The sequence below is a fragment of the Numenius arquata genome, chromosome 12 (genome assembly GCF_964106895.1).
Source record: "Numenius arquata chromosome 12, bNumArq3.hap1.1, whole genome shotgun sequence".
Lineage (NCBI taxonomy): Eukaryota > Metazoa > Chordata > Aves > Charadriiformes > Scolopacidae > Numenius > Numenius arquata.
This window is the reverse complement of record NC_133587.1, coordinates 28,654,969-28,676,466: the sequence shown is the minus strand read 5'-3', so window position 1 is coordinate 28,676,466 and position 21,498 is coordinate 28,654,969. Positions and strand designations below refer to the sequence as shown.

At 43.0% G+C, this 21,498-nt stretch overlaps 1 protein-coding gene across 2 annotated transcripts; it reads left to right on the top strand.

Moving 5' to 3' along the window:
- Positions 1 to 1,962: 1,962 nt before the first annotated feature.
- On the top strand, positions 1,963 to 21,265 carry MAP3K8 (mitogen-activated protein kinase kinase kinase 8). 2 transcript variants are annotated; one of them, XM_074157495.1, is made up of 9 exons: positions 1,963 to 2,155; positions 5,426 to 5,550; positions 6,459 to 6,819; positions 9,882 to 10,046; positions 11,530 to 11,791; positions 14,298 to 14,404; positions 18,565 to 18,717; positions 19,353 to 19,599; positions 21,132 to 21,265. In XM_074157495.1, the coding sequence occupies exons 2-9, from the start codon at positions 5,516 to 5,518 to the stop codon at positions 21,263 to 21,265; spliced, it is 1,464 nt and encodes a 487-aa protein (XP_074013596.1). In that variant the 5' UTR covers positions 1,963 to 2,155; positions 5,426 to 5,515. The 2 variants fall into 2 exon arrangements, with proteins under 2 accessions (XP_074013596.1, XP_074013595.1); XM_074157494.1 differs by lacking the exon at positions 1,963 to 2,155 and having other exon boundaries at positions 5,516 to 5,550; positions 6,432 to 6,819.
- Positions 21,266 to 21,498: the final 233 nt, after the last annotated feature.

Genomic DNA, 21,498 nt, shown 5'->3' with positions numbered 1-21,498 from the left:
TTTCAGTGGTGCCCAGTGACAGGACAAGGGGCAATGGGCACAAGCTGCTACATAGGAAATTCCATCTAAACATGAGGAGAAGCTTCTTTCCTTTGAGGTTGCCGGAGCCCTGGAACAGGCTGCCCAGAGAGGCTGTGGAGTCTCCTCTGGAGATACTCTAAACCTGCCTGGATGTGTTCCTGTCCAGCCTGCTCGAGGTGACCCTGCTCTGGCAGGGGGTTGGACTAGGTGATCTCTGAAGGTCCATTCCAACCCCAACCATTCTGTGTTTCTTTACGAGGCAGCAGTATGCACATTCTGCGGGATCAGAAAGGCAGAATTGCCGGGCGCCGGTGAAATTTTTTTGGGCCTGCTGTGTGGTTCCCTGGGTGTAGAATAGAGAAGACATCTTTTTCTTTAGTATTTTTAAACAGTAATTTATGTAAAATTTGTGGGTACAGCCGTAGTGTGTATTAGGGGTCATGTGTCTACTTTGTGTGTTAGCAGGTCTTCACTGCAGAACTATGCTCCTGGTTGCCTCCAGGTAGCTCAGGATGTGTAGGTAATTACTATAACCTTATTATCTTTGTTTGGTATCCCAGGATGATCCAGGAGATGGAGAGTAGATTGCTCTTCAAATGCTACATTTCAATTTATATCCTATGTACACGTGCCATGGAGCAGAAACTTTTATTTCCTCCATCTCTCCATGGTAAATACGCAAGTTCCCTCTGGAATTCTATGACTTGTCCTTCCTAAATTCATTGATGTAGAGAAACTCCTCCTCTTTTTCCCTTTGAAGCTGGTCTAAAAAAGGAAAATTGTTTCATTAAAACTAATTGTGTGTTTATGAAAACTAATAACCCAAGCGAGTTCCTGAAAGAGGATACCTAAGGTATCCTAGCGTGAGAGCTTCTACACGTTAAGGATGTGTTACTCACCCTTAAACCTCCCACTTTCAAGGTGTTGCCAATTCCACCCTCTCCTAGGCCTGGCCTCTCTCCGTTTTACCTCTCCTGTACCTTACTCCTAAATTCCTTTTATTTCCTTCCTCTGTTTTTGCTTCCTTTAATGATCTTCAACTTTCTTGCACTTTTTTCACAGATGTTTCTTGGCAAATGCCCTGAAAAGTGCAATCGAACAAGATCAAACTCAACGAAGAAGATACGTATTCCTTTATGGAGAGTTGCCAACGTGTTATTCATCTGCATATTTTGGAGAAGGAACCGTGTGTGAAGAAAGGTTAACTCAGCTAGCAGTGTTCCACAGGAAAACAAAATCAGGTAGCGAGTCTGTCTGAGTCCCTGCACGTTTCAGAATGGCATTTGTGCCATACTTTGCACAATTTTTGAGCAAGGAGTCAGTGTGTCTGGATAACATAAACAGAAAAGGAGTTGTACGCATTGAGAATAAACACTGAAGCCTCAGGTGAGTGTTTGTCCTGAAACTATAATGGAAGTTTGGGCCGTTGACTTCAATAAGCAAATCATCGTTATAGTGCAGAGAGTTGTCAGAAAATACAGCTCGTGTCTCATGAGATCTGGAGACAGGTTCAGCTCATCAGCTCATGGCTGCGGCAACTGGTTTTGGTGATCAAGCGGTGCCACTTCTCTCCTTAAAAACTAACTGGCGAGAGAGGAGGTATTGGGTCCTGCAAGAGTTACTGCCCTTTGGATGAGAAATACAATGTGGTCCTGCCCAATTTTAGCAATTGCCAAACTCAGGCTACTGCCTCCCGGAGTATTTTAATCCTACTGCCAGTGACAAATCCTTCACATTGTTGTCCTAAATTCCACCAGAGTTTCAGCTGAAGTTTTACTCGGGTGACGCTCCAACCAAACGTGCGTAGGAGGCCGGTGGGATCACCGGGGGCCGTGGGAAGGGGTTCGCCGTTGCCACCAGGAAATGCCACCGCCAGGGAGGTGCTGGGGCACGGCGAGAGGGTGATGGCAACGCCGGGGCCGCGCTCGCTCCCGCCTTCCAGGAAACCGAAATAGAGAGGGCGGCCGGAGCCGCCCCGTTCCCCCCCCCGCCCTCGGCCGGGGGCGGGCGGCGCTACCTGCGCCCTTCCCAGCCCACGGGAGTTTCCCGCGGGAGCCGGCCGAGCGGCCCCGGCGCTGGCGGCGGGCGGGCGGACGGACGGGCGGGCGTCGCGGCCTCTCCCGGCGCCCTGCCGGTAAGCGGGGCCGGGCGGCGGGGGTGCGGGGCCGGGGGACCGGGGGCAGCGCGGCGGAGGAGCGCTGGGGAGCTCCGATGGGACGGGACGGGACGGGGCTGCGGAGGCGACTCGGCTGCCTCTCCGCTCGCCCTCCGGGTCAGCCGGCAGCAGGGACGGAGGTGCGGGGGGCCGATCGGTAGCAGGGATGGGGGTGCGGGGGGCTGTGGCTGATCGGCAGCAGGGATGGAGGTGCGGGGGGCTGTGGCTGATCGGTAGCAGGGATGGAGGTGCGGGGGGCTGTGGCTGATCGGTAGCAGGGATGGAGGTGCGGGGGGCTGTGGCTGGCCGGCAGCAGGGATGGGGTTGCGGGGGGCTGTGGCTGATCGGTAGCAGGGATGGGGTTGCGGGGGGCTGTGGCTGGCCGGTAGCAGGGATGGAGGTGCGGGGGGCTGTGGCTGATCGGTAGCAGGGATGGGGTTGCGGGGGGCTGTGGCTGGCCGGTAGCAGGGATGGAGGTGCGGGGGGCTGTGGCTGGCCGGCAGCAGCGGTGGCGATGCGGGAGGCTGGAGCCGGGCAGGTTCCTGGCTGTCCTCGGCTTCCTGAACAGCGTCGTGTTTGTCGCTGGAGTCGTTCGATCTCCAGCACCTGTGCCGTTCCCGCGGGGCTGCAGGGAAGGGGGACACTGGAACACCTCCCTGCTGGAGGGGAGGCTGCCGCCTCTGTGAGTGCTAGGAAGTTCTCTTTTCTTTTCCCCAAGTGAAAATCTGAAATGCTCTAGAAGTTGAAATTGTTGATATTTTTTGCCCTTTAAGAGCTGAACTTTTTTTTTTTTTTAAAGGGATTGTGTTTTTCAAGGTCTGACGATAATGTTTCTTAAAAGCAAATAAGGACTTATTTTTTCATGATCAGTGGACAAGTACTTGCCACTTAGGCCAGAAAATTATTCCCTAAAAGCAGGACAAGAAATCTTTATTATCGGTGTATGGTTGTGTTGTGCCAGTCTGTGCAGTTCTTGGTTAGGTTTTTTAGGCTTGGTGTTTGGTTGGGTTTTTTTAACTTTTATTGTAGGGTTTGTTTGGGTTTTGCTTTGTTGGTCCTTGACACAAAAAAAAAAATCCCACAGGAGCTCAGAAGGCTGGTATCCAGTAACTCTTATTTCAATAGGGTGGATACAAGGATGCTCTCAAGCAGCACACTTCTCAGGAAAAGGAGTTTGAGGAAAAGCTACTCATGATAAATAGAGAAATAGACTCTTGGCTTGCAAATTACTCATGTGATGATGTTGAAATAATGGCAGAACTGGAGAAAGAGTCTTGTGCTTTAGCAACTGACTAAAGTGCTTACATTTAGTTTTGTTTCTTCACTGTATGTAAAAACAGTTTTTTAACTGACAACCTAAGTAAAGCATACTTAGTGATGTAATTTGTTCATGTATCTGGATTCTATAGAATGATTTAGACCATTACTTGACATTACCAAAGGTAGTAGGATTTTAGAAATAAAAAGGAAGAATGAATTACCTATTGGCAAATGAACACTTTTTTTTTGCCAGTGGTGGAAATATAATATATAAATTGCTGCATAATTTTAAAAAATCAGTTTTATATAGTCTATACACTGCTCTCATTATGTAGATATTTAGTGTTTAGAATTTGCCAGATATAGGGAAAAACGAAGGGTCTACTGCTCTTCTCAAGCACTAAAAGCACAGAACTGAGAATACGCTAGTTATGGTCACTTTTTCTTGTTATTCAGAGCTTTTTAGATGGTAGTGAAATTGTCAAGAATGTTATTACTGTTGTGGTGTAGTTTGGGAACATTTTGAGGAACAGAGCAGAGCTGGCACTTATGGAAAGCTGCATTTGGTCTAAACTCTACAGATGCCTTATGCATGAAAACATTGTCAGAGAGTGAATTAGTTTAATCGTGGTCCATACTTGTCCTTATCCACAAAAGACTAGAGCATCTAGAGGCTCATGTTTTTCTTCAGAAAGTCCCTCAGGACTAGTTTCTAACTTCACCTGACTTAACACATACAGTCTCTTGGTTCCTTTTATGACTGTACTGTTTCTTTTCTCCCCACCCCCACTAATTCAGCACCAAAAAAAAAAGCAATGAATAAAAGTCCTGCTGTGGGGAAAAAGATACATCTGCTTTATAATAAAGAGTAAACACTTTCAGTCTTTGTAAGCAGCCTTTATCTTGGGCATAGAGCAGGAAGATGGGATGCTAGGGGTTAGAAAACACCCTGAGCATCTTTTATTTCTTGTGTAGGTTGGAAAAACCTGACCTCTCTGAGCACCCCAGATACAAAGCCTGCGTGCTCCCCGCTCAAGTAGTGCTAGTGACCACAAGGTTTCCTACCCGGCTGCCCTAATGCTGGGGGTTGACTTGAGGCTGGGTGAACTGGTGTGAAGTGCTGGTGAAAGTTGTCGTGTCCATCTCGGGGGGACGAGGAGGCACAGTGCTGCTCGGCCACTGTCATCCCAGGGGTTTGAAAAGGAGCGCGTTGCACCGCAGGCACTCCCCTTGCCTTTTCCTGCACTGCATCTGCTGAGCTGTCCTCTCCTGCCTTTTGAACTCACAGCACGTGGTCTGAGGTTCTTTGCCAAGTCAGCCGCGTCATTTTACTCGGTTTTCTTCAACGTTAGAGCTGACGTAAATGCTCTAACCCATGAGAAATATGTGCCACAAAGCTTCCACGTCCTTGTGGGGAGGGTAAGAAAGATAAAGATCATAACCAGAAACTATACCTGGGTAAGCGGCGTTGCTTCATGGCCTCAGGGGACCGAGTCTGCCGCTTCTCCATTAGAGATAAGTAGGTTGTGCGTGCTGCTTTTCTTTTTTATTTCTTTTTTTTTTTTTATATATATATATGTATCTTTTTGTCTGATTGTTATCTTTTGCCCAAAATAGATGGTTGCAGTGGATTATGAAAAAAGGAAATGAGAATTCTGTAAATAGGGCATGCTCTACTCAGTTCTAGAGGAAATGGAGATCCGTCTCTTTGCTATTAGCAAGCATGAGGCAGGGAGAATAAGACTCAGGACCTAACCGTGGAAAAACTATTTTTCGCTACTACTTGGAAATCTGGATGATTGTGCAGTACTTTGATTCTTTTTTGACCTGTCATTTTTTTCTGCAGAAAAATCCCCTGTTATCTCAGCCTTGTGATTACTAGTTTTTCTTTCCGTGAAGCTTGTGAAGCAAACGATCATATGAATATAAACCAGTCCTTCTGCTTGAGCTGGTCTGCCATGGCTTTATTTGTTTTGATTTTTTTAATAGACTGCTAGAGAACGCTGTGAAATTATCGTCGGTGGTAAATACGGGTTCAAGAAACATGACGACTTTAGGGATTATATTGAGACGTTTTTGATGGTTTTGTGTGATGTAACCAGGATAAATACAAGGTAAGTGCTCTAGACATTTATGTGTTGAAAACTATTTGTGCAAGTATTTTAATGACTGTCCACGTATACGTTTTTAACTTGAACACAGTAACTCTCTCTGGCTTAAAGTAGGAACCTGGGGTGGGAAGGGACTTTTTGGGATATTGAACCCAGTTTCTTGTAGTGAAAGTCCACTTCAGCAAAATGCTCAAGATTTATCTTAGAAAGTTGTTGTTAGGACTAGTGAGGACAGAGCAGACTGCTAGAAACTGCTTCAAAAGCTCATTGCTTTTATGCTAACTCAATTTCTGAATTTCTTCTGAAACTGGTGAAAATTTCAGTTCAAGTCCAGTTCCGATCAGTTATTTGCAGAGAACATGGTTGTCTATCTCAGGTGGTGACTTGCTTGTACTTTATGCAGTGGTACTAACAGGTGCTTATTACTGGTGGAATGGTCTTGCTCCATGAACTTCTCTTCTTTCTGGGCACATCAGAAAAAGCTTGGGGGTAAATGAATTGAGTACATTTATATATCTCTCAGTCATTAATTTCTAAATAATAAATTCCTTCATTTGTATTGAGGGTGCTTCTACATTTTTGCATGTCCAGCAAAGTGTAACTAGTTCGTGCTTCCTTACTGTACCAGTTCCTCTAACAAAAAGCTTTATCAAAGTAAATTCCAAGAATGAATGACAGGGGAGGTTTACTAATAACCTCTAAATAAAATTGCACTAGCAAAGACTTTTCCTCTGTTTCCTCTTTACCCATTCTACTAAATACGATTTTCTTCATAACACAAATTAATGATTTTAAATCTAACGATACAATAATGAGCTATCACCCTGATCACTTCTTTTCATTCTTACTTTGCTAAAATAAATTTAGGTGAAAAGTGTTTTCAGGTTTGTTTGTTTCTTTTTTTTTTTCAGGAGTGGTTTTGCAAAGTGGACAGTAATGGAGTATATGAGCACGGGTAGTGATAGCAAAGAGGAGATTGACTTGTTGCTAACTAATTTAAATATGTCTGAGGTGATAGACATCATGGAAAACCTTTATCCAGGTGGAGACCTTGCAGTCTATGAAGACAGCTTAATTACAATGTGCGAAGAGGGAAATCAAAATGAAGAACGTGCGGAATCTTTACTGTTTTGTGAAAGGGAGGTTTCTTTCATGTCCTCCGTCAAATATGGGACTGTGGAAGACCTGCTTGCTTTTGCAAATCAGGTGTCCAACACTGCAAAGCAATTTAAAGGATGCAGACAGCAAGAATCTGGAATCCTCTTGAATATGGTATGTCTCTCTTCTTTTTACTTGAAAATTAGTATACCTTAGGAGTTAGAAGTTTTTAATGAATCTAAATAAAGATCACCCGCAGTCCCTGGAGTAACAGTTAGGCTGTTGTTGCCTGTGCAAACCTGGGACTGGAGGGGATCTCTGAGGTCATCAAGTCTGGCCCCTGCAGTCTCAGGCAGCTATGGAGAAAGCTCTGTTTTCAGAAAGATCCACTCTGTGTTGCCTCTTGGTATCCCTGGAGATTAGAAAACATTTCCCAACATTGAATACAAACTAGAGACACACAGTAAAAAAGCAAAAGCCACAACTATGGTGGCTTACATGTTTGGGAGACGGTAAGCGTTTTCCAGTGCCTTGTGTTCATGCAGTAAAGACAGTTCATTATACAAAACTCCCAGATAAAGGTCTAGGATCTATTTTGTAGTGTAGTGTAGTGACAGGACAAGGGGTAATGGTTTTAAATTGGAAGAGGGGAGATTTAGATTAGATATTAGGAGGAAATTCTTTACTGTGAGGGTGGTGAAGCACTGGAACAGGTTGCCCAGGGAAGCTGTGGATTCCCCATCCCTGGAAGTGTTTAAGGCCAGGCTGGATGGGGCTTTGAGCAACCTGCTCTAGTGGAGGGGTTGGAACTCGATGATCTTTAAGGTCCCTTCCAACTCTAACCATTCTGTGATTCTATGATTTTGGTATAGTTACTGAGTTCACTCTGTCTGCACAAAATGTAGAAAGTAGAAATGTAAGGAGAAAAAACATATATAATGTCAACTGTGACTTTCATAATTACAATATTACATAGTATCACACACTGCTAAATTCAAGTATAGATGCATTGTTTTGAGATATGTTCATTTTTTCCCTAAAATGATTTGTGTTCTACAAGCATCTGTAGATATTGGTGTCACTGAACTTGTATTTAAAATCAGTTGCTCTAGAAACAGTCAGTTGTGAAATGCAAGTTTGTTCATAAATGTTTGTACCGCTGTTTTATTTTCTTAAGATGTTCTACATCTATCATCTTAAATATCTTGCATGTAATATGTTTTATATGTGAACATTGGTTGCTTGAGGCTTGCTGGTCACTCAGGTGTGAAATAGCACAGGGTATTGCTTTATTCTGATTTGGAGGGAGTATTGCAAAACAGTCACTTTTAAACCCTGTAACATTGAAATGACACTTACTAATATTAGATGTTTCCTATACTTAGGATAGACACTGTTCTACATACTCGTGGTTGTTTTGCTTGCATATTGTTTCTACAGGTGCATACAATTGGTATGAACCAACTACTATTAGGTGCACGTGATCCCATTAAGCAACTGAGGACTGGAGACAGGGCATTACCTGTACATGCATTTCAGCAGGTGCATCCACATCATTAATATCGCCAGCATTTTAGTTAGGATCAGGAGTGTTTCTGACTGCCTGGTGACCTGCACTGACTGCACCGTGGCTTGTGTCATGAAGGGTCTTGGAGCACACAAGCCGGATTGCTGCCAGTTGAAACTAAACCAGAGGATGTGTTACAGCCACAAGGGACATTCATTCCACAGTACCAGGCTAGGAACTAGTCCTGAAAGCCTCCTGAAACCATGAAACAGTGTGGTGATTGTTGCTCTCTTGCTCTGCAAACCCACTGCGCTCAGTCTGTGTGACTTTACAGGATAGGTGTAACCCGTGTGGATTAGCTAGTCTCAGCCCTTGAAATGCAGAAGCGAGCAGGGTACAAATTGCTAGAATCTTACCTTTCTCGTAAGTAGAGTGGAGGCTCATTCTGCATATCCTAAGAAAAATACTTTTTATTAGAAGGCACCTACCCCCCAACAGTTAAAAACTTATCCTCCCCAAAATTAAGAACTTCAATGAATTAACTTATTTCACGTAGATACTAGTCACAAATGACAGTTTTAGCAGTCAAGAAGATAATTTCCTAATTGAAAACCAGGAGGTACTTAAAGCACAGAAATGTTATGTGTGTTATATCTTAAAAAGAAATCTAAACCCAACACTCTTCTTATCTTAAAAAGGGTGGCTGAAGAGCTGAGTACATGAGGCCATGTGACAGACATGAAGTGATAAATATCCTTGATCTGCTTTTACATATCTTCAAGAGTCTTGATAAAGTAGCAGTAAACAGGTTAATGATATTCCAGATACTGACAGTACTGTATATCCCTAAATTAATTAGAAGCATATTCACAGGAAACATTACTAATTCTTTAGCTGGGAGAATATTAAGAGACTGAAGAAATAACATCAAACCTCAAGCAGTACAGGCTGTAGTTAGGAGTTTGCTCTCTCTCTCTCTCTCTCTCTCTCTCGTGTGCTGAGGGAGTTGTTTCAGAGAAAGATTTAGAGCAAGATACTGCCTTAGATGCTCTGAATCGCTTCCTGGAGGAGCCCTCCTCGCCTTATTAACAATATAGAGAACCAAAGCCCTCAACATTACCCACCTAAAGCAGACAGTGTGACTCCCACTTTTTTTTTTTTTTTTTGGACTACAGTATAAAACTAGAAGAAGGTGGCTGGTAAGATTGCAGCAGACTTCTTTGACCTTTTACCAAGAACCAGAAACTCTGATACAAGATGGAAAATTAAAATGTGTTCCCCTAGCAGTACATGTGATATTAGGAAATGCTGAAACTCTTGCTCACATCATATAAGATAGCCTGTGAGTAACAGGTATGTGGCATAACAAGTTAGCAGATTACAGGAAGGACAAACATGTGCAGGTAAATCTAATAACAAGAGGTGGGTAATTTCATTAACCCAGCTGCTGTTGTTGTTGTTTCAAGACAATTAATTGCAACTTACACTTTGTAAGTTAGTCACTGGAGAGAAACGTGGATGAGTGGGCTGTGAATGAATGCCACACCTCACATACTGTTCCCATTTGTGTTTCTAAATAAAGACTGCTGAACAGATCACATACATCATGCACATATAGAAGTGATTTATTTTTTTTTCCCACTACATATATAAAATTAATTTGGGTTGAAGTAGTTATAACTTCATTGTTTTGTTTTGTTTTGTTTTTTTTTTAAATTTAACTCCACAGATCACACCCAAGAACGGGCGCTATCAAATCGACTCAGATGTGCTCCTGTTTCCGTGGAAGCTGACTTACAGGAATATTGGCTCTGATTTTATTCCTCGGGGAGCTTTTGGGAAGGTGTACTTAGCCCAAGATCGAGAAACCAAGAAACGAATGGCATGCAAACTGGTATGTTAGTTCAGTAGTTTTATCTCTCAGCAAATATTGTATGACATAGTACATACAGTATATTTTCAAATATGTCTGCATGAAATTCCACTGTAAGGCTGATGATCATCTTGGTTTTCTTAGCCTACACAAGACAAGAAAAATGCACATTTTTAACTGTGAACTTGTTTCAATTTTTTGGCTCTGACACTGCAAAAGTTTCAGCACTTTGAAAGTATCTGGAAGTACGTTTATCTGCCACGTGGGCAGGCCGGCTGCAGAGCAGCAGTAGAAGAATTTCTACTTGTCCTGCTGTGCTCACGATGGTGAAATACCAGCATGAGATCACATCCCTGCTGAAGGTCATAGCAAAACACTGTTGCTGCAGATGGTTTTAGGATCTTGTCCTTAAACTGGGGTCTTCAGACATAATTTTTCTCTGCTCAGTGCCATAATGTCCCTGAGAGCTCAGCTTACATGCGACTCTCACTGTGTTTTGGGTACTGACTGATCGTAAGGTTGTGAGATGTCTCAAGGAAACTGCTGAGCACACCCCTATTTTTATATGAGCCAACGTTTTCCTTTGATTTTACCTTTCAATGTACTATTCTAAACAAAGCAGTATGTATTTAGGGCCAGTAAAAGCTCGTCTGGGACACTGCTCTATATCCCCCAGATCATTAATAAGCACCTGCATTACTTCTGTGTGTGGGAGTTGAGAAGGCTCTTGTATGTCCTTTCCTTGCAGCCAGTGTATCCACATGGGGACAGATTTAGTTTGCCACTCCTGCATAACCCGCTGCAGAATTAAAGCTTCTTAATGTTTCTGAAAATATAAACTGCATTTCTCATTTCAATAAAAATATTAGCCTCTTATTTGGTTCTCAGCCACGAGTCTGAGGGAAGGAGAACAAAACCCATGGTAGTAGCCTTTCCGTGGTTAAGCAAACACTGCTTTTTATTATCTTAGCAATCTGCCGTCAGTACTTTTTAAAGAAATACAGCGCTGCCAGGTGCTCAATTTAAAGCAAGTTTCATTTCTTGTAAGCCGTAAAACAGTGCTGATAAGGGTTGCTTTGAGGCCGGCAGTGGTCCTGAGCACGGTCAGTGCTGCCAGCACCGGTCCACGTGTCAGACAGGTGCCTGGTTCTGGGAGAGCAGAGGAGACTGCACAAAGCTGATGGCAAAGGCAGCGGGACTTTTATCTCCTTCACCAGGAAGTTTGCTTACAGCTTTTGCGTAACCACCGGATTTTGACGGGAATAACTTGCTACATTGTTTTTTCTGGAAGATTGCACTTTTTATTTGGGCATGATTCCAGAAACTCTCTCGACTTTAAACAGGATGTATCTCAACAAGTCACAGGATCAAAATAAAGCTCTGTATTTTAAAAAGTGGATAGGCGTGTTTTGTTTCCTTCTTCTATTTCAATCTATAGAATAACGTTAGTACAGATAATTTGGTTTTTGAGCTGCTTTTCTGTGGTTTTGTTTCAATATCCTAGGTCCCAGTGGAACAGTTCAAACCGTCAGATGTTGAAATACAGGCATGTTTCCGTCACGAAAACATTGCTGAATTATACGGTGCTATTTTGTGGGATGAGACGATCCATCTTTTTATGGAAGCCGGAGAGGGAGGATCTGTCATGGAGAAGCTGGAGAGTTGTGGTCCTATGAGAGAATTTGAAATCATTTGGGTGACAAAGCATATTCTGAAAGGACTTGACTTTCTCCACTCCAAGAGGATTATCCACCACGATATCAAACGTATGTGTGTGTGATTCCTTGGGGTGCTTCCTGGTCCAGGCTGGGCTGGGGCTCCAGTGGAGAGCCTGGCACTGAGCTGGGGCACACAGCCTTGCATCTCTGGGAGGGAGGGATGGGTAATGCTCAACAAATGACAGGGGCAGGTTCTGCAGATAGTCGTTATTTACACTATTTATTAATTCACTTCAGTGGAGAGGGTGATTTGAAAGTCCTAGTTCCTTTGCCTTTCTTGAGCAACTCAATTTGAAATAAAAACCTAAAGAAAGTGGGCAAAACTATCCGGCTGTGTTAAGCCAGAAGTTTCCCCCTTTCTGAGTAAATTCATCCTGAGTACTTCCATGCCAGCCTTCCATTTGCACCTTCTTTTAGGTTTTATGTTTCTGCATGGCTGTTCCTCACTTTGAGACACTTTGGAACTAAATGCATAATTTGTACTGTTTCTTTCAACAATTACTGCAAATTTTAGTATATATTTGCTTTTAAAGAGCTCTGGGTATTGACGTGTATAAATAATCAAAACACACTGATATTAAGCCTGAATTAAATATATTAAGTTGCTTTAAAATAGAATTTTAACACATTATGTTCAACTTAATATTAAATACTGTTTCTCCCAGCATCACCTCCCCTTGCACACAGATTAATTCTGCCTTTCTGGTAACAGTGCTTCCAATGAAGACGTATTTCTTCTGCGAGTTAATTTTTGCTAAACTCAAGGGTGTCAAATGGAAATACTTAAACTGAAGTGTTACAATAAATAGTTGGCAGAAGACGATTATCAAGAATTGCTAAATTTTTATCTTGGTTTTGCTTTTTTTTTTTTTTTAGTTAGTATGGGTCAGTACTTTAGATGTAAGCCTTTGAGATTTTGACAAGTATAAAACTGCTTAATTTTTCCTTAGTTGTGGTTTCTTGCTTGTAGTAAGAGTCTTTCCTATGGGTTTGCTGTAATTGGCAGTAACAATGACATTAATTAAAAGGTTTAAAAACCAAACCAGTCAAAACCCAACCCACGACATCTAGATAGTGGATAAGAGAACCAGCCCTTTGAGAATGTGGCAGATGTGGGTGCGTTTTGCTTTTCCCAGCCTTTTTCTGTGCTGCTGGGAGAGCTGGGGAAGCCGGGCCCTTAACGGCAGCCATGCCTCTGCTCCAGGGAGCCGAGGTGCATGTTTTCCCTTGCCAGGTGGAGTTAATACCAAAGGCTGTTCGATGGCAGGAGAAGATGGAGATTTTACTGAGAGAAAGACTACCCTGAGCCTGGAAGGGGAAGAGGACTTTCTTTTGGCTCTTAGGAGCAGCTCAGTGCTGCCACTCATTTCAAGCCTTTGTTGGAAAGTGGTTAAATCTAAGGTTATTTGGTGGGGGGAATTTTAGTTCAAAACCAGCCAAAGCTGGGGCTGGGTGCAGTCCCAGGCAGGCAGCAGAGCTTGCTGCGCTGTGGTGGTGTGGCTCTCTGCACCGTCCTTTGTGTGGTGTTTAAAATCCATATCTTCAAAGGTATCCCTAAAATTACATGTTTATTTACATGGTTTTGTAGCACTGGTAAGGAGGCAGATATGTGAAGGATTGCTTCAGGAGCCAGTACCGCTGAAATCAAGCCCTCCCACTGAATGATCATGGTGGGCACTGTCAAGACAGAAAATGACCCACAGTTTCCTCTGGGAGAAAATGTGTTTCTGTTGTGTAACTTGGAGGCTTCATTTGTCCATATCTTCTGAAACAGCAAACAAGAATTTCTCAAGGCTTACACATAGCACTACCTTCATAAATATTTGATCAGAAATACAACTGCAAAGAAAGCTTCTGAGTACAAAGTTGTGCCTTAGGCAGAGTTTTATGAAGGAAACCTAGATATTACTGCAATTTGGAGGGAGCTTGCAACTCTGTCTTTTGTGACTTTTGCAGACATAGTCTGCCCTCTGTCCTCATGCTGAGCTGCTCCTGCTGACCAGTGCAGGAGACCAGTGTGGCTGCTGCTTCATTTCCTCTCTACTTCTGTCTTCATTTAAATCGTTAGTGTAGAGAAACCTCTTGGTGACCCACAGTTATGTTGTTTATAGCCATACCTGCAACAGCATGCTCTTCGCCTTGGAGACCATTAAACATGTTCAGAGCAAGCCTTGCTGCTCTGAGCTGTCTACTGGACACTGGACTCCCACCTTCCTCCCTTACCCTCAGCCATTTTATTTTCTCTCTCTTTTTTTTTGTTTTTGTTTTGTTTTGTTTTTTGTTTGTTTTTGGTTTTGTTTTAAGCTAGGAAAATGTCCAAACCTTGATTCTTATTTCATATAAATCGGTCCAGTTTGATTTTTAAGATATGATTTAAAATTGGATCCAATCACTAACAGACCTGTTTTGGCTAGGAGAAGGACTGTGTTGGCTGTTTGCACTGGTTGCACTGATCTCCCTTCTCAGGCTGACATCCAAATGAAACAGGCATGTTGTAAAATAAGTGCCCAACATGCTAGAAACTTAAATGCTGTCGTTTTTGTTTTTCTTTTAGCAAGCAACATTGTTTTTATGTCAACTAAGGCTGTTCTGGTGGATTTTGGCCTTAGTGTGCAAATGACTGAAGACATTTACTATCCCAAAGACCTTAGAGGAACAGAGGTAAGAAGCTAGAGAGACAAAAGCCCTGATGTTATATTACTCCCATGATTGTGATGCTTGGGCTCAAATTTGGAGCTTGGGGGTAGAAGCTTGGGCAAAAGAGTTTCATAATAACTTATAAAAATTACAAACATTAATATCGTCTCAATTATATTTTTAATTTCAATTTACTGAAAGGAGAATCAGGTGTTACACATTGAAAGCCATGTCACCTTCGCTGCAGTCCCATTTGTTAACTATTATTAAATCTGAAGTCAAAGAGAAATTGGCGTTCACTGAAGTTAAACAAAGGAACAGTACTCTGAGAAGGGTTGTTTGCAGTGAATCAGCTGCTGGTCAGAGATGCTCCAGACTGGAATTTGGTTCTTTGCTCTGGCAAAGATTTCTTCTGAGATACCAGCTTGTGGACTGGGGTGACCTGCTCAACACAGTAGTTTGACTCCTCCCTTGAAACTGCAGAAATTATAGACCTCTGGGTTTTATCCCTTAGCATTTCTAAGCTCTGTTCCCCATCTACATGTAACCCTCTTGTTCTTTGGGGCTTATGTATGGCATGGGTGATGACTACCTGGTAAACTACTTAGGCATCATGGTGATGGAGGTGGGGGCCTTTAAATGTTCTCAGTGACTTTGACTCTGAATGTGCACAGAGGTCCTGCATGCCACTTGGGCTACCCTCATTACAAAGTGTCTCCAGGGCTGGAGCTTTAGCAAACAACCAAGCAGCAACAATTAGCTTGGATCGCTGCTGCAAATGTGGCTTTGCGTGCTTTCTGCTGGAGGAGGGTTTTTTTACAGGACACACTCCAGCTGAAATGTTGGTGCTTACCATTTTGATAGTCGTCCACAGCACAGGCATGTACTTAGAGGAGATACTTGTAAAACTGACAAAGATCATTTCAGTCTTTGGAAGGGTGGGATAAACTAAGATTTCACAGAATGTCCGGCTTGTTTGTTTATTTGTTTTTGAGATATTTGGGAAAATACTTGAATATTTGTTTTCACTGTGTTTCTAGCCAGGGGAGTTAAGAGCTTAAAATGCTTATTGTACTGTAAGCAACATGCTTTCAGGCATTTAATGTACATGCCTTGTGGGTGCTTTAATTTGGTTTGGTTTGGGTTTTTTTGTTTGTTTGGGGGTTTTTTGTGTGCTGTTAATGAGAGTAAGAAGAGTGGCAGGAATGAGTTGGAAGCCCTGGTAGGGTATTTCCCAAAGATAGACATGTGCATAAACAGGAAATTTCCAGGTTTGTGGAGTGGACTGGTGATGATCTGCTCCTGGCTGTTGGAGGATAGGTTCATGTTGGTAACAACTGCAAAAAACACTTAATTCTTCATTTAATAAGAAGAAAATTATTCTGCACTGTTGAGCAGCTACAGCCATGTCCTCAGAAAGCAGATAATCCTCACAACCCTGAAACATGGCCGTGCTTGGTGATTGCTGTCTCAGGGCAGAGGTAGCCAGTCCTCGGAACTGGCCATCCTGCCCTTCTGCCACAACATCAGGGGCCAGAAATAAGGTTGGAGAGAGAGTGCGGGGAAAGATTTTTCAAATACCAGTCAAAGACTTATAGGAAAATCACAAATGCTAGTTTATAGGTTTTTCTGCTCACGTCTACCTCTCCACAGTGCCTGTGTTCAGCCTTGTAGGGTGCCTAATCCAGTTACTCACAAACGCCCTCCATAGTCTTTGATAGCACTGGCTTTCTTGATTTTTTTATTTTTTTTTTTCAAAGTAAGATCTTGACCCTCCAAAGTCCTCCTGAGTTTTGCACCCTCTCTTATGCAGCCTGAAGAAGTGGTGCAGTTGTCCAGGAGTGCTGTGTCTGCACATAGTTGTGCAACCCTTTGTTGGGGCTCTGTCACTGCCGTGCGGCATCCTGCCTGTGAACTGGTTGGTTTCTGTCACATCTGGGATTGGCAGGGACTCAAGTCCGTGAAGCAAGTAGCAGTTGGAGTTACCATTCTCCTGGGCACGTTCTCCTCTGGGGGTTTAGGATTTTTATTCACTTCTGTAATACAGAAAGCCTAAATGCAGTGAATCTTCTTTGTGTTTATGAAAATGTATAGTTGCAGTCCTGGGCAGAATGATTGAAAGATAGCTAAATTTTGTTTAGTGGGTGTAGCATGAAAAGCCTGGGTTTTCTGAACAGTACGTGTGTGTAAGGTCCCGGTCGGATTGGTCCTTGCAGCACAACATACCATGGTTGTGATGAAACTGCTCTGCAGGAAATATTTTTTCTAGGCATTTGCTACACTTTCTGTTGTGCTTCTGTCACGTTGTTAAAATATGTAAGCTTCGGTTACAACCATTTGAGGGGAGGAAAAAGTTGTCTGATAAGGTTTATTGAATGTGGAAGGTGTGATTCATTTGCAGGAATGCTAGACTGAAACTAGCACAGCATGAAGAAAAGGACTGGGCTGTAGACGGGTTGTGTCTCTGGTCTGACTGGCAGGCAAGTGCCAGCCCAGCAGTAGGAAGGAGTGGGAATGGGGAAGGTACCTGGGGCTTGGGCTGCCTACTTTGGTGACAACAGTCTTAGGCCAGTCTAAATCAGTATGAAATCACAGCTTGGGTGTACATCTCAGTTTTGCTTTTTTGGCCCTGTGCAATCAGGGTGCCTGTCGACCATTTTCACACTTTGACTGTAACTGCAGACAGGTTCTTGTTCCAGCATCCCTTTTTCCTCAAGGAGGCAGCTGCTTTTTGTTTATATAGATTTCACTCAAGTTGCATGCTATTTGCTAATGATTTTTTTTTTACAAAAGTAGAAATTCTGTTCCTTGCTCCCTATGAGACTTAAAGATAGGGGTGCAGATGCACTTATTCTGTTTTAGCCCCGAGGAATGCAATGGATAGGAGTAAGCAGCAGCTGTAGACACTTGCTGAACCTTTGCACATGCTTCTGATCTGAAGCTCTGTTTGCAGATGCATGGTATGTGATTTACTGGGAAATATTCCTTGAAATTTGCATGAGCCCTACAGCCGTTCTCAATCTGTGGTAATAAGTAGCCAAACAATGTGGCGATGACTTAACTTCCTGCTCTTGTGTCAGTTAATGGCTTTTAATATGATTCTTTGTGGCAGGATGACAAGAACTAATTAAAGTTCTCATTGGCTCCTTTAGAGGGAAATTGGGTGAGGGAAAAGTAGAAACTAGAAGCACTTAGGGCCTCCATCTAACCTCGTGTGTTGTGGGCTGTGCCCGAGTCGTGTTGAAACCTACTCCCTGGGCCAGTGGCGGTAGCAGAGCTGTGGGGGCAGCTCCTGCCCATCCTGGGGTGTGCCTCCTGCATCCTGCCCATCTGGTTCTCCTCCAGCTGCACTCCCAGCTGCCTGGAGCTGGCAGGAGCTTCCCACCGGATCCTTCTTGACAAATCTAAACGTTCCAGTGAAATGCTTGGATGGAAACTGTATTTTGGTTTAGACAAGATTAGAATTTCTGGTTTAAAAAAAGGATGGAAGAGGGATTGCCTTAATACCTGCTCTGGGGTAACCTGGTGGAAAGGGCTCACAGCAGGCTTTTAATGTATGCCTTGCTTTAGACCTGGCTTGTTCCTTACCATCCCATTTCTTAGGATAATGCCCAAATATACATGTTATTGGATAAGGCGGGGAGAGGAGAAGAGTAACGGAGACAGGACGGTGTATATCTGTTATTTCTGTCCAGAGGAGTTGTGTAGTATCCAGTGCAACAGAGATTTGAGGAGTGGCTGGGTGGCTAGCAGCAGCATCACCTTCTCTCAGCCTAGTGCATGCCCCTGTTGTTCAAGCAGAATGGAGCAGTCCCAGCAGTGCCCGGCAAAACAAACTGGCAATTCAGGCACCTCCTTTTGCTGTGGAGGGATGAATGAAGCAGAGCCATGGCTTGAACCTCAGCCTCTCGCAGCTCAGCTAAGTCCCCTAGCCACTGAGCTGTACCTGTCTGGGGAGGGCAAACCTGGGGTGTGAATTTGTCCAGGTGCCAGGCTAGAAAATCTCTGTGATTGTGGTAATGTGCAGAGCAGAAAAATCTTATTCCCCAGATGGTCTTTAGGCTGCAGGTCCTAGTGGGCTGCAACCCTTCAGAGGGGGGTTTCTCGGATCACAAAATGTTGTGGTTTGTCTTTCCTTGTTGTTTTCCCCTACTGATTAATCTTTTTTTGACTGTTCATCACAGATTTACATGAGCCCTGAAGTTATCCTCTGCAGAGGCCACACAACAAAGGCGGACATCTACAGCATGGGAGCTACTATTATTCATATGCAGACCGGCATCCCACCGTGGGTGAACAGATATCCTCGTTCTGCATACCCTTCCTACCTCTATATTGTAAGTGTCCTTTGCAAAGCTGTAGCTCAGTTTCAGTTGGAGGGTTTCCTGTACTCTTATAGGAAAAGCTCCAGTCATATAAAAACTATCAAAATATTTGTCAGAGAGGTGATATCATCCTTTTTGCTTCAGGGGAGGGAGGGAAGAAGTGGGTTTTGATCATTTAGTGAAAGACAGAGGCTGAGCTGGAGTCATCTCTGTGGTTTGTGTTACAATTTACAGGCCTTGGGTTTACTGCAAGGACAGGGTTAGAACAGTGTGAAATTTGGTTGAAACAAGCCCATCTATGTTCTTCTTGTCTGTTTTGCTTAGAAATTGCAGATAAAATCTGGAACCTGGCAAATTTGATTCTCTGGTTCTTTCAGTGTGGTACAGAAATCTGGTGAATTTGCACTGCATGGGATTTTAGGCTTGCTTGGAGTTGCTTTGAGTTTTTAAATTTATGCTAAAACCTTATTCAAAAAAAGGTGGATTTTGTGCAGTTACTTGTTCTGTTCTAATTGATTAGCCCAGCTTAGGAAGATGATGAGTTGTAAGTGGGGAATTCCCAGACACTCATGTGGTTGTCTGTGACTTCCTCTTCCATTGTTTTTGGAATAACTGTTTCAGTAGTCTGTTTTTTTTTATTCCAACAGATACACAAGCAAGCTCCCCCCTTAGAGGACATTGCTGAAGACTGCAGCACTTCCATGAGAGAGTTGCTAGAAGCAGCTCTAGAAAGGAATCCTAATCATAGGCTGTCTGCAGCAGACTTACTGAAACATGAAGCCTTACACCCACCCCCAGAAGAGCAGCCGCGGTGCCAGAGTCTGGACTCAGCGTTGTTTGAGAGGAAAAGACTACTCGCAAGGAAGGAGCTGCAATTGCCAGAAAACATTACAGGTAATGATATGAAGCTTACTTACCTTGCACTCTGTGGACTTTACTTTCTGTCAAAACTTGATATGACTGTTTAGAAGCAAATGAAACTCAAAAAGCTTCTGGAGAGGGACCAGTAAAAATCCCAATCAGATGAGATCAGACCCAGAGCTCATTAAGTGTTATGTAAAACGCCCATGGACTTCAACAGGGGAAGAACTTAGCCTGAATTCTGCAGCTCTGGAAGGGCTGGCTCATGAAAAAACCCTGGCAGTCATTCAGGGCTCTTCTTCACTAAGGATAGGCTGCTGTCCCAAATTCACTTGTTTTGCTACAGCAGTAGAGATGTTTTATTATGATATATTATATTATGATACCAGTGATTTGTTTGTTAACCAAAAAAAAAAAAAGGTCCCAACAACCACCACCAAAAACAACACTTTTTGCCTCCTTTAAGACACAGACAAAACCATAACTGTTGCTGAGTGTCAGCAGTACAAGCCCTTTGTTTTAAAAACAAAAGTGACTGTAGGATAGAATACAGTTTCCTTGGGCATTAATAAGTGCTTTATGAAGGATAATATATGAACCAGTTAGAAAACTCAGTATGTCCTTAGACAATATCAAGTCCAAGGGAGATTTGGTACCAGCAACCTGCTATCAGGCTTCAAAACGCTTTTCTTCTACTTCTAAAATACGTCTGGAGCATCCTGACAAAAAACATTTAAAAACTGACCCCAGACAAGTGGCTTATGTGATTGTGGTAAGTATTTGAAAAGATATCTATGCAAAGTTATGGGTGCTGTAATGCATAATTATTGCAATGAATCCGCATAACATTCAAATCAATCACAGCCTTTGTATCTAGAATGGCATTGCTCCTTCTTGCTTTTGCCATGTGGGTGTATAATCCTTTGGCCAGCTCAGGCCATCTGAATCAATTCTTTTGAAGACGAAAAAATATTTGACCATTAAATGGAACTTTAGGTGCTTGAGATTCCAGGATACTCATTACACAAGTATTCAGGGGAGTTCTGCCATTGCAAAGGTTTCTTAGACCTTGATTTAAATAAAAAAAAGTTGAGACTAGTGGTCCCATATTTGTTCTATATTGTCACACCCAGCCACACAAAGAGGATGTCATCTGTTTAGATGAAAATTCCCCTGTAATTTAGGGGAATTCTCAACTGGCAGGAAGCTCGCAGAACTTTTTAGTGCACCAAACTCTCCTTTATCACTATGGCTCAGAGGATGAGGAAGTTCTGTCTAGCCATGCCAACTGATGGAGGGTTTTTTGAAAGAGTTGAACACACTTGCTGTTCTCAGGAGCAAACTGCTTACCTTTCTTTGCCCTACGGTTGTGGGTTGATTTGGTATCTTTTATTATATTTTGTATGAGGTTTATGTTATATTGTCCTTAAAAATGAAGCTTTCTAAACCACAGATAAATAAAACCAAGTATTAGGCCAATTATTCCAGTAGTGTCTGCAACTGTGAAACTGAACTAATGTAGCTATTTGTGCAATAATGACATGCTGTCTCTCTTTCCTTTTTAGATTCCTCATTGTGTACTGGGAGCATGGAAGAGTCAGACCTGCTAAAAAGGCAAAGATCACTCTACATAGATCTTGGAGCTCTAGCGGGTTACTTCAATATTGTTAGGGGACCACCAGCCTTAGAATACGACTGACTCAGTACTGTTGTATGTCGGCAGGTCAGAAATGGACCTCTACCTCTTAAAATTGGATTTTAAGACTTTATTTTCAAATTTGTACATAAAAATATTGCCCTTGTAGGCTGTAAAATGTGAATAGTGTTTAATTGCACAGATGATTAAGCTAAACCCTTAGGGGCTCTGATAAGCTGATCCCAAGCAACGGTATTTGTATGTCGGCTGGTTGACCAACAAGAAGACAGCAAAAA

Coding starts and splice junctions, on each gene's coding strand:
- MAP3K8 (XM_074157494.1), top strand. CDS start 5,516: ATGGTTTTGTGTGATGTAACCAGGATAAATACAAG. Junction 11,792..14,297: donor TATCCACCACGATATCAAAC/GTATGTGTGTGT, acceptor TTTTTCTTTTAG/CAAGCAACATTGTTTTTATG. Junction 18,718..19,352: donor ACCCTTCCTACCTCTATATT/GTAAGTGTCCTT, acceptor TTATTCCAACAG/ATACACAAGCAAGCTCCCCC.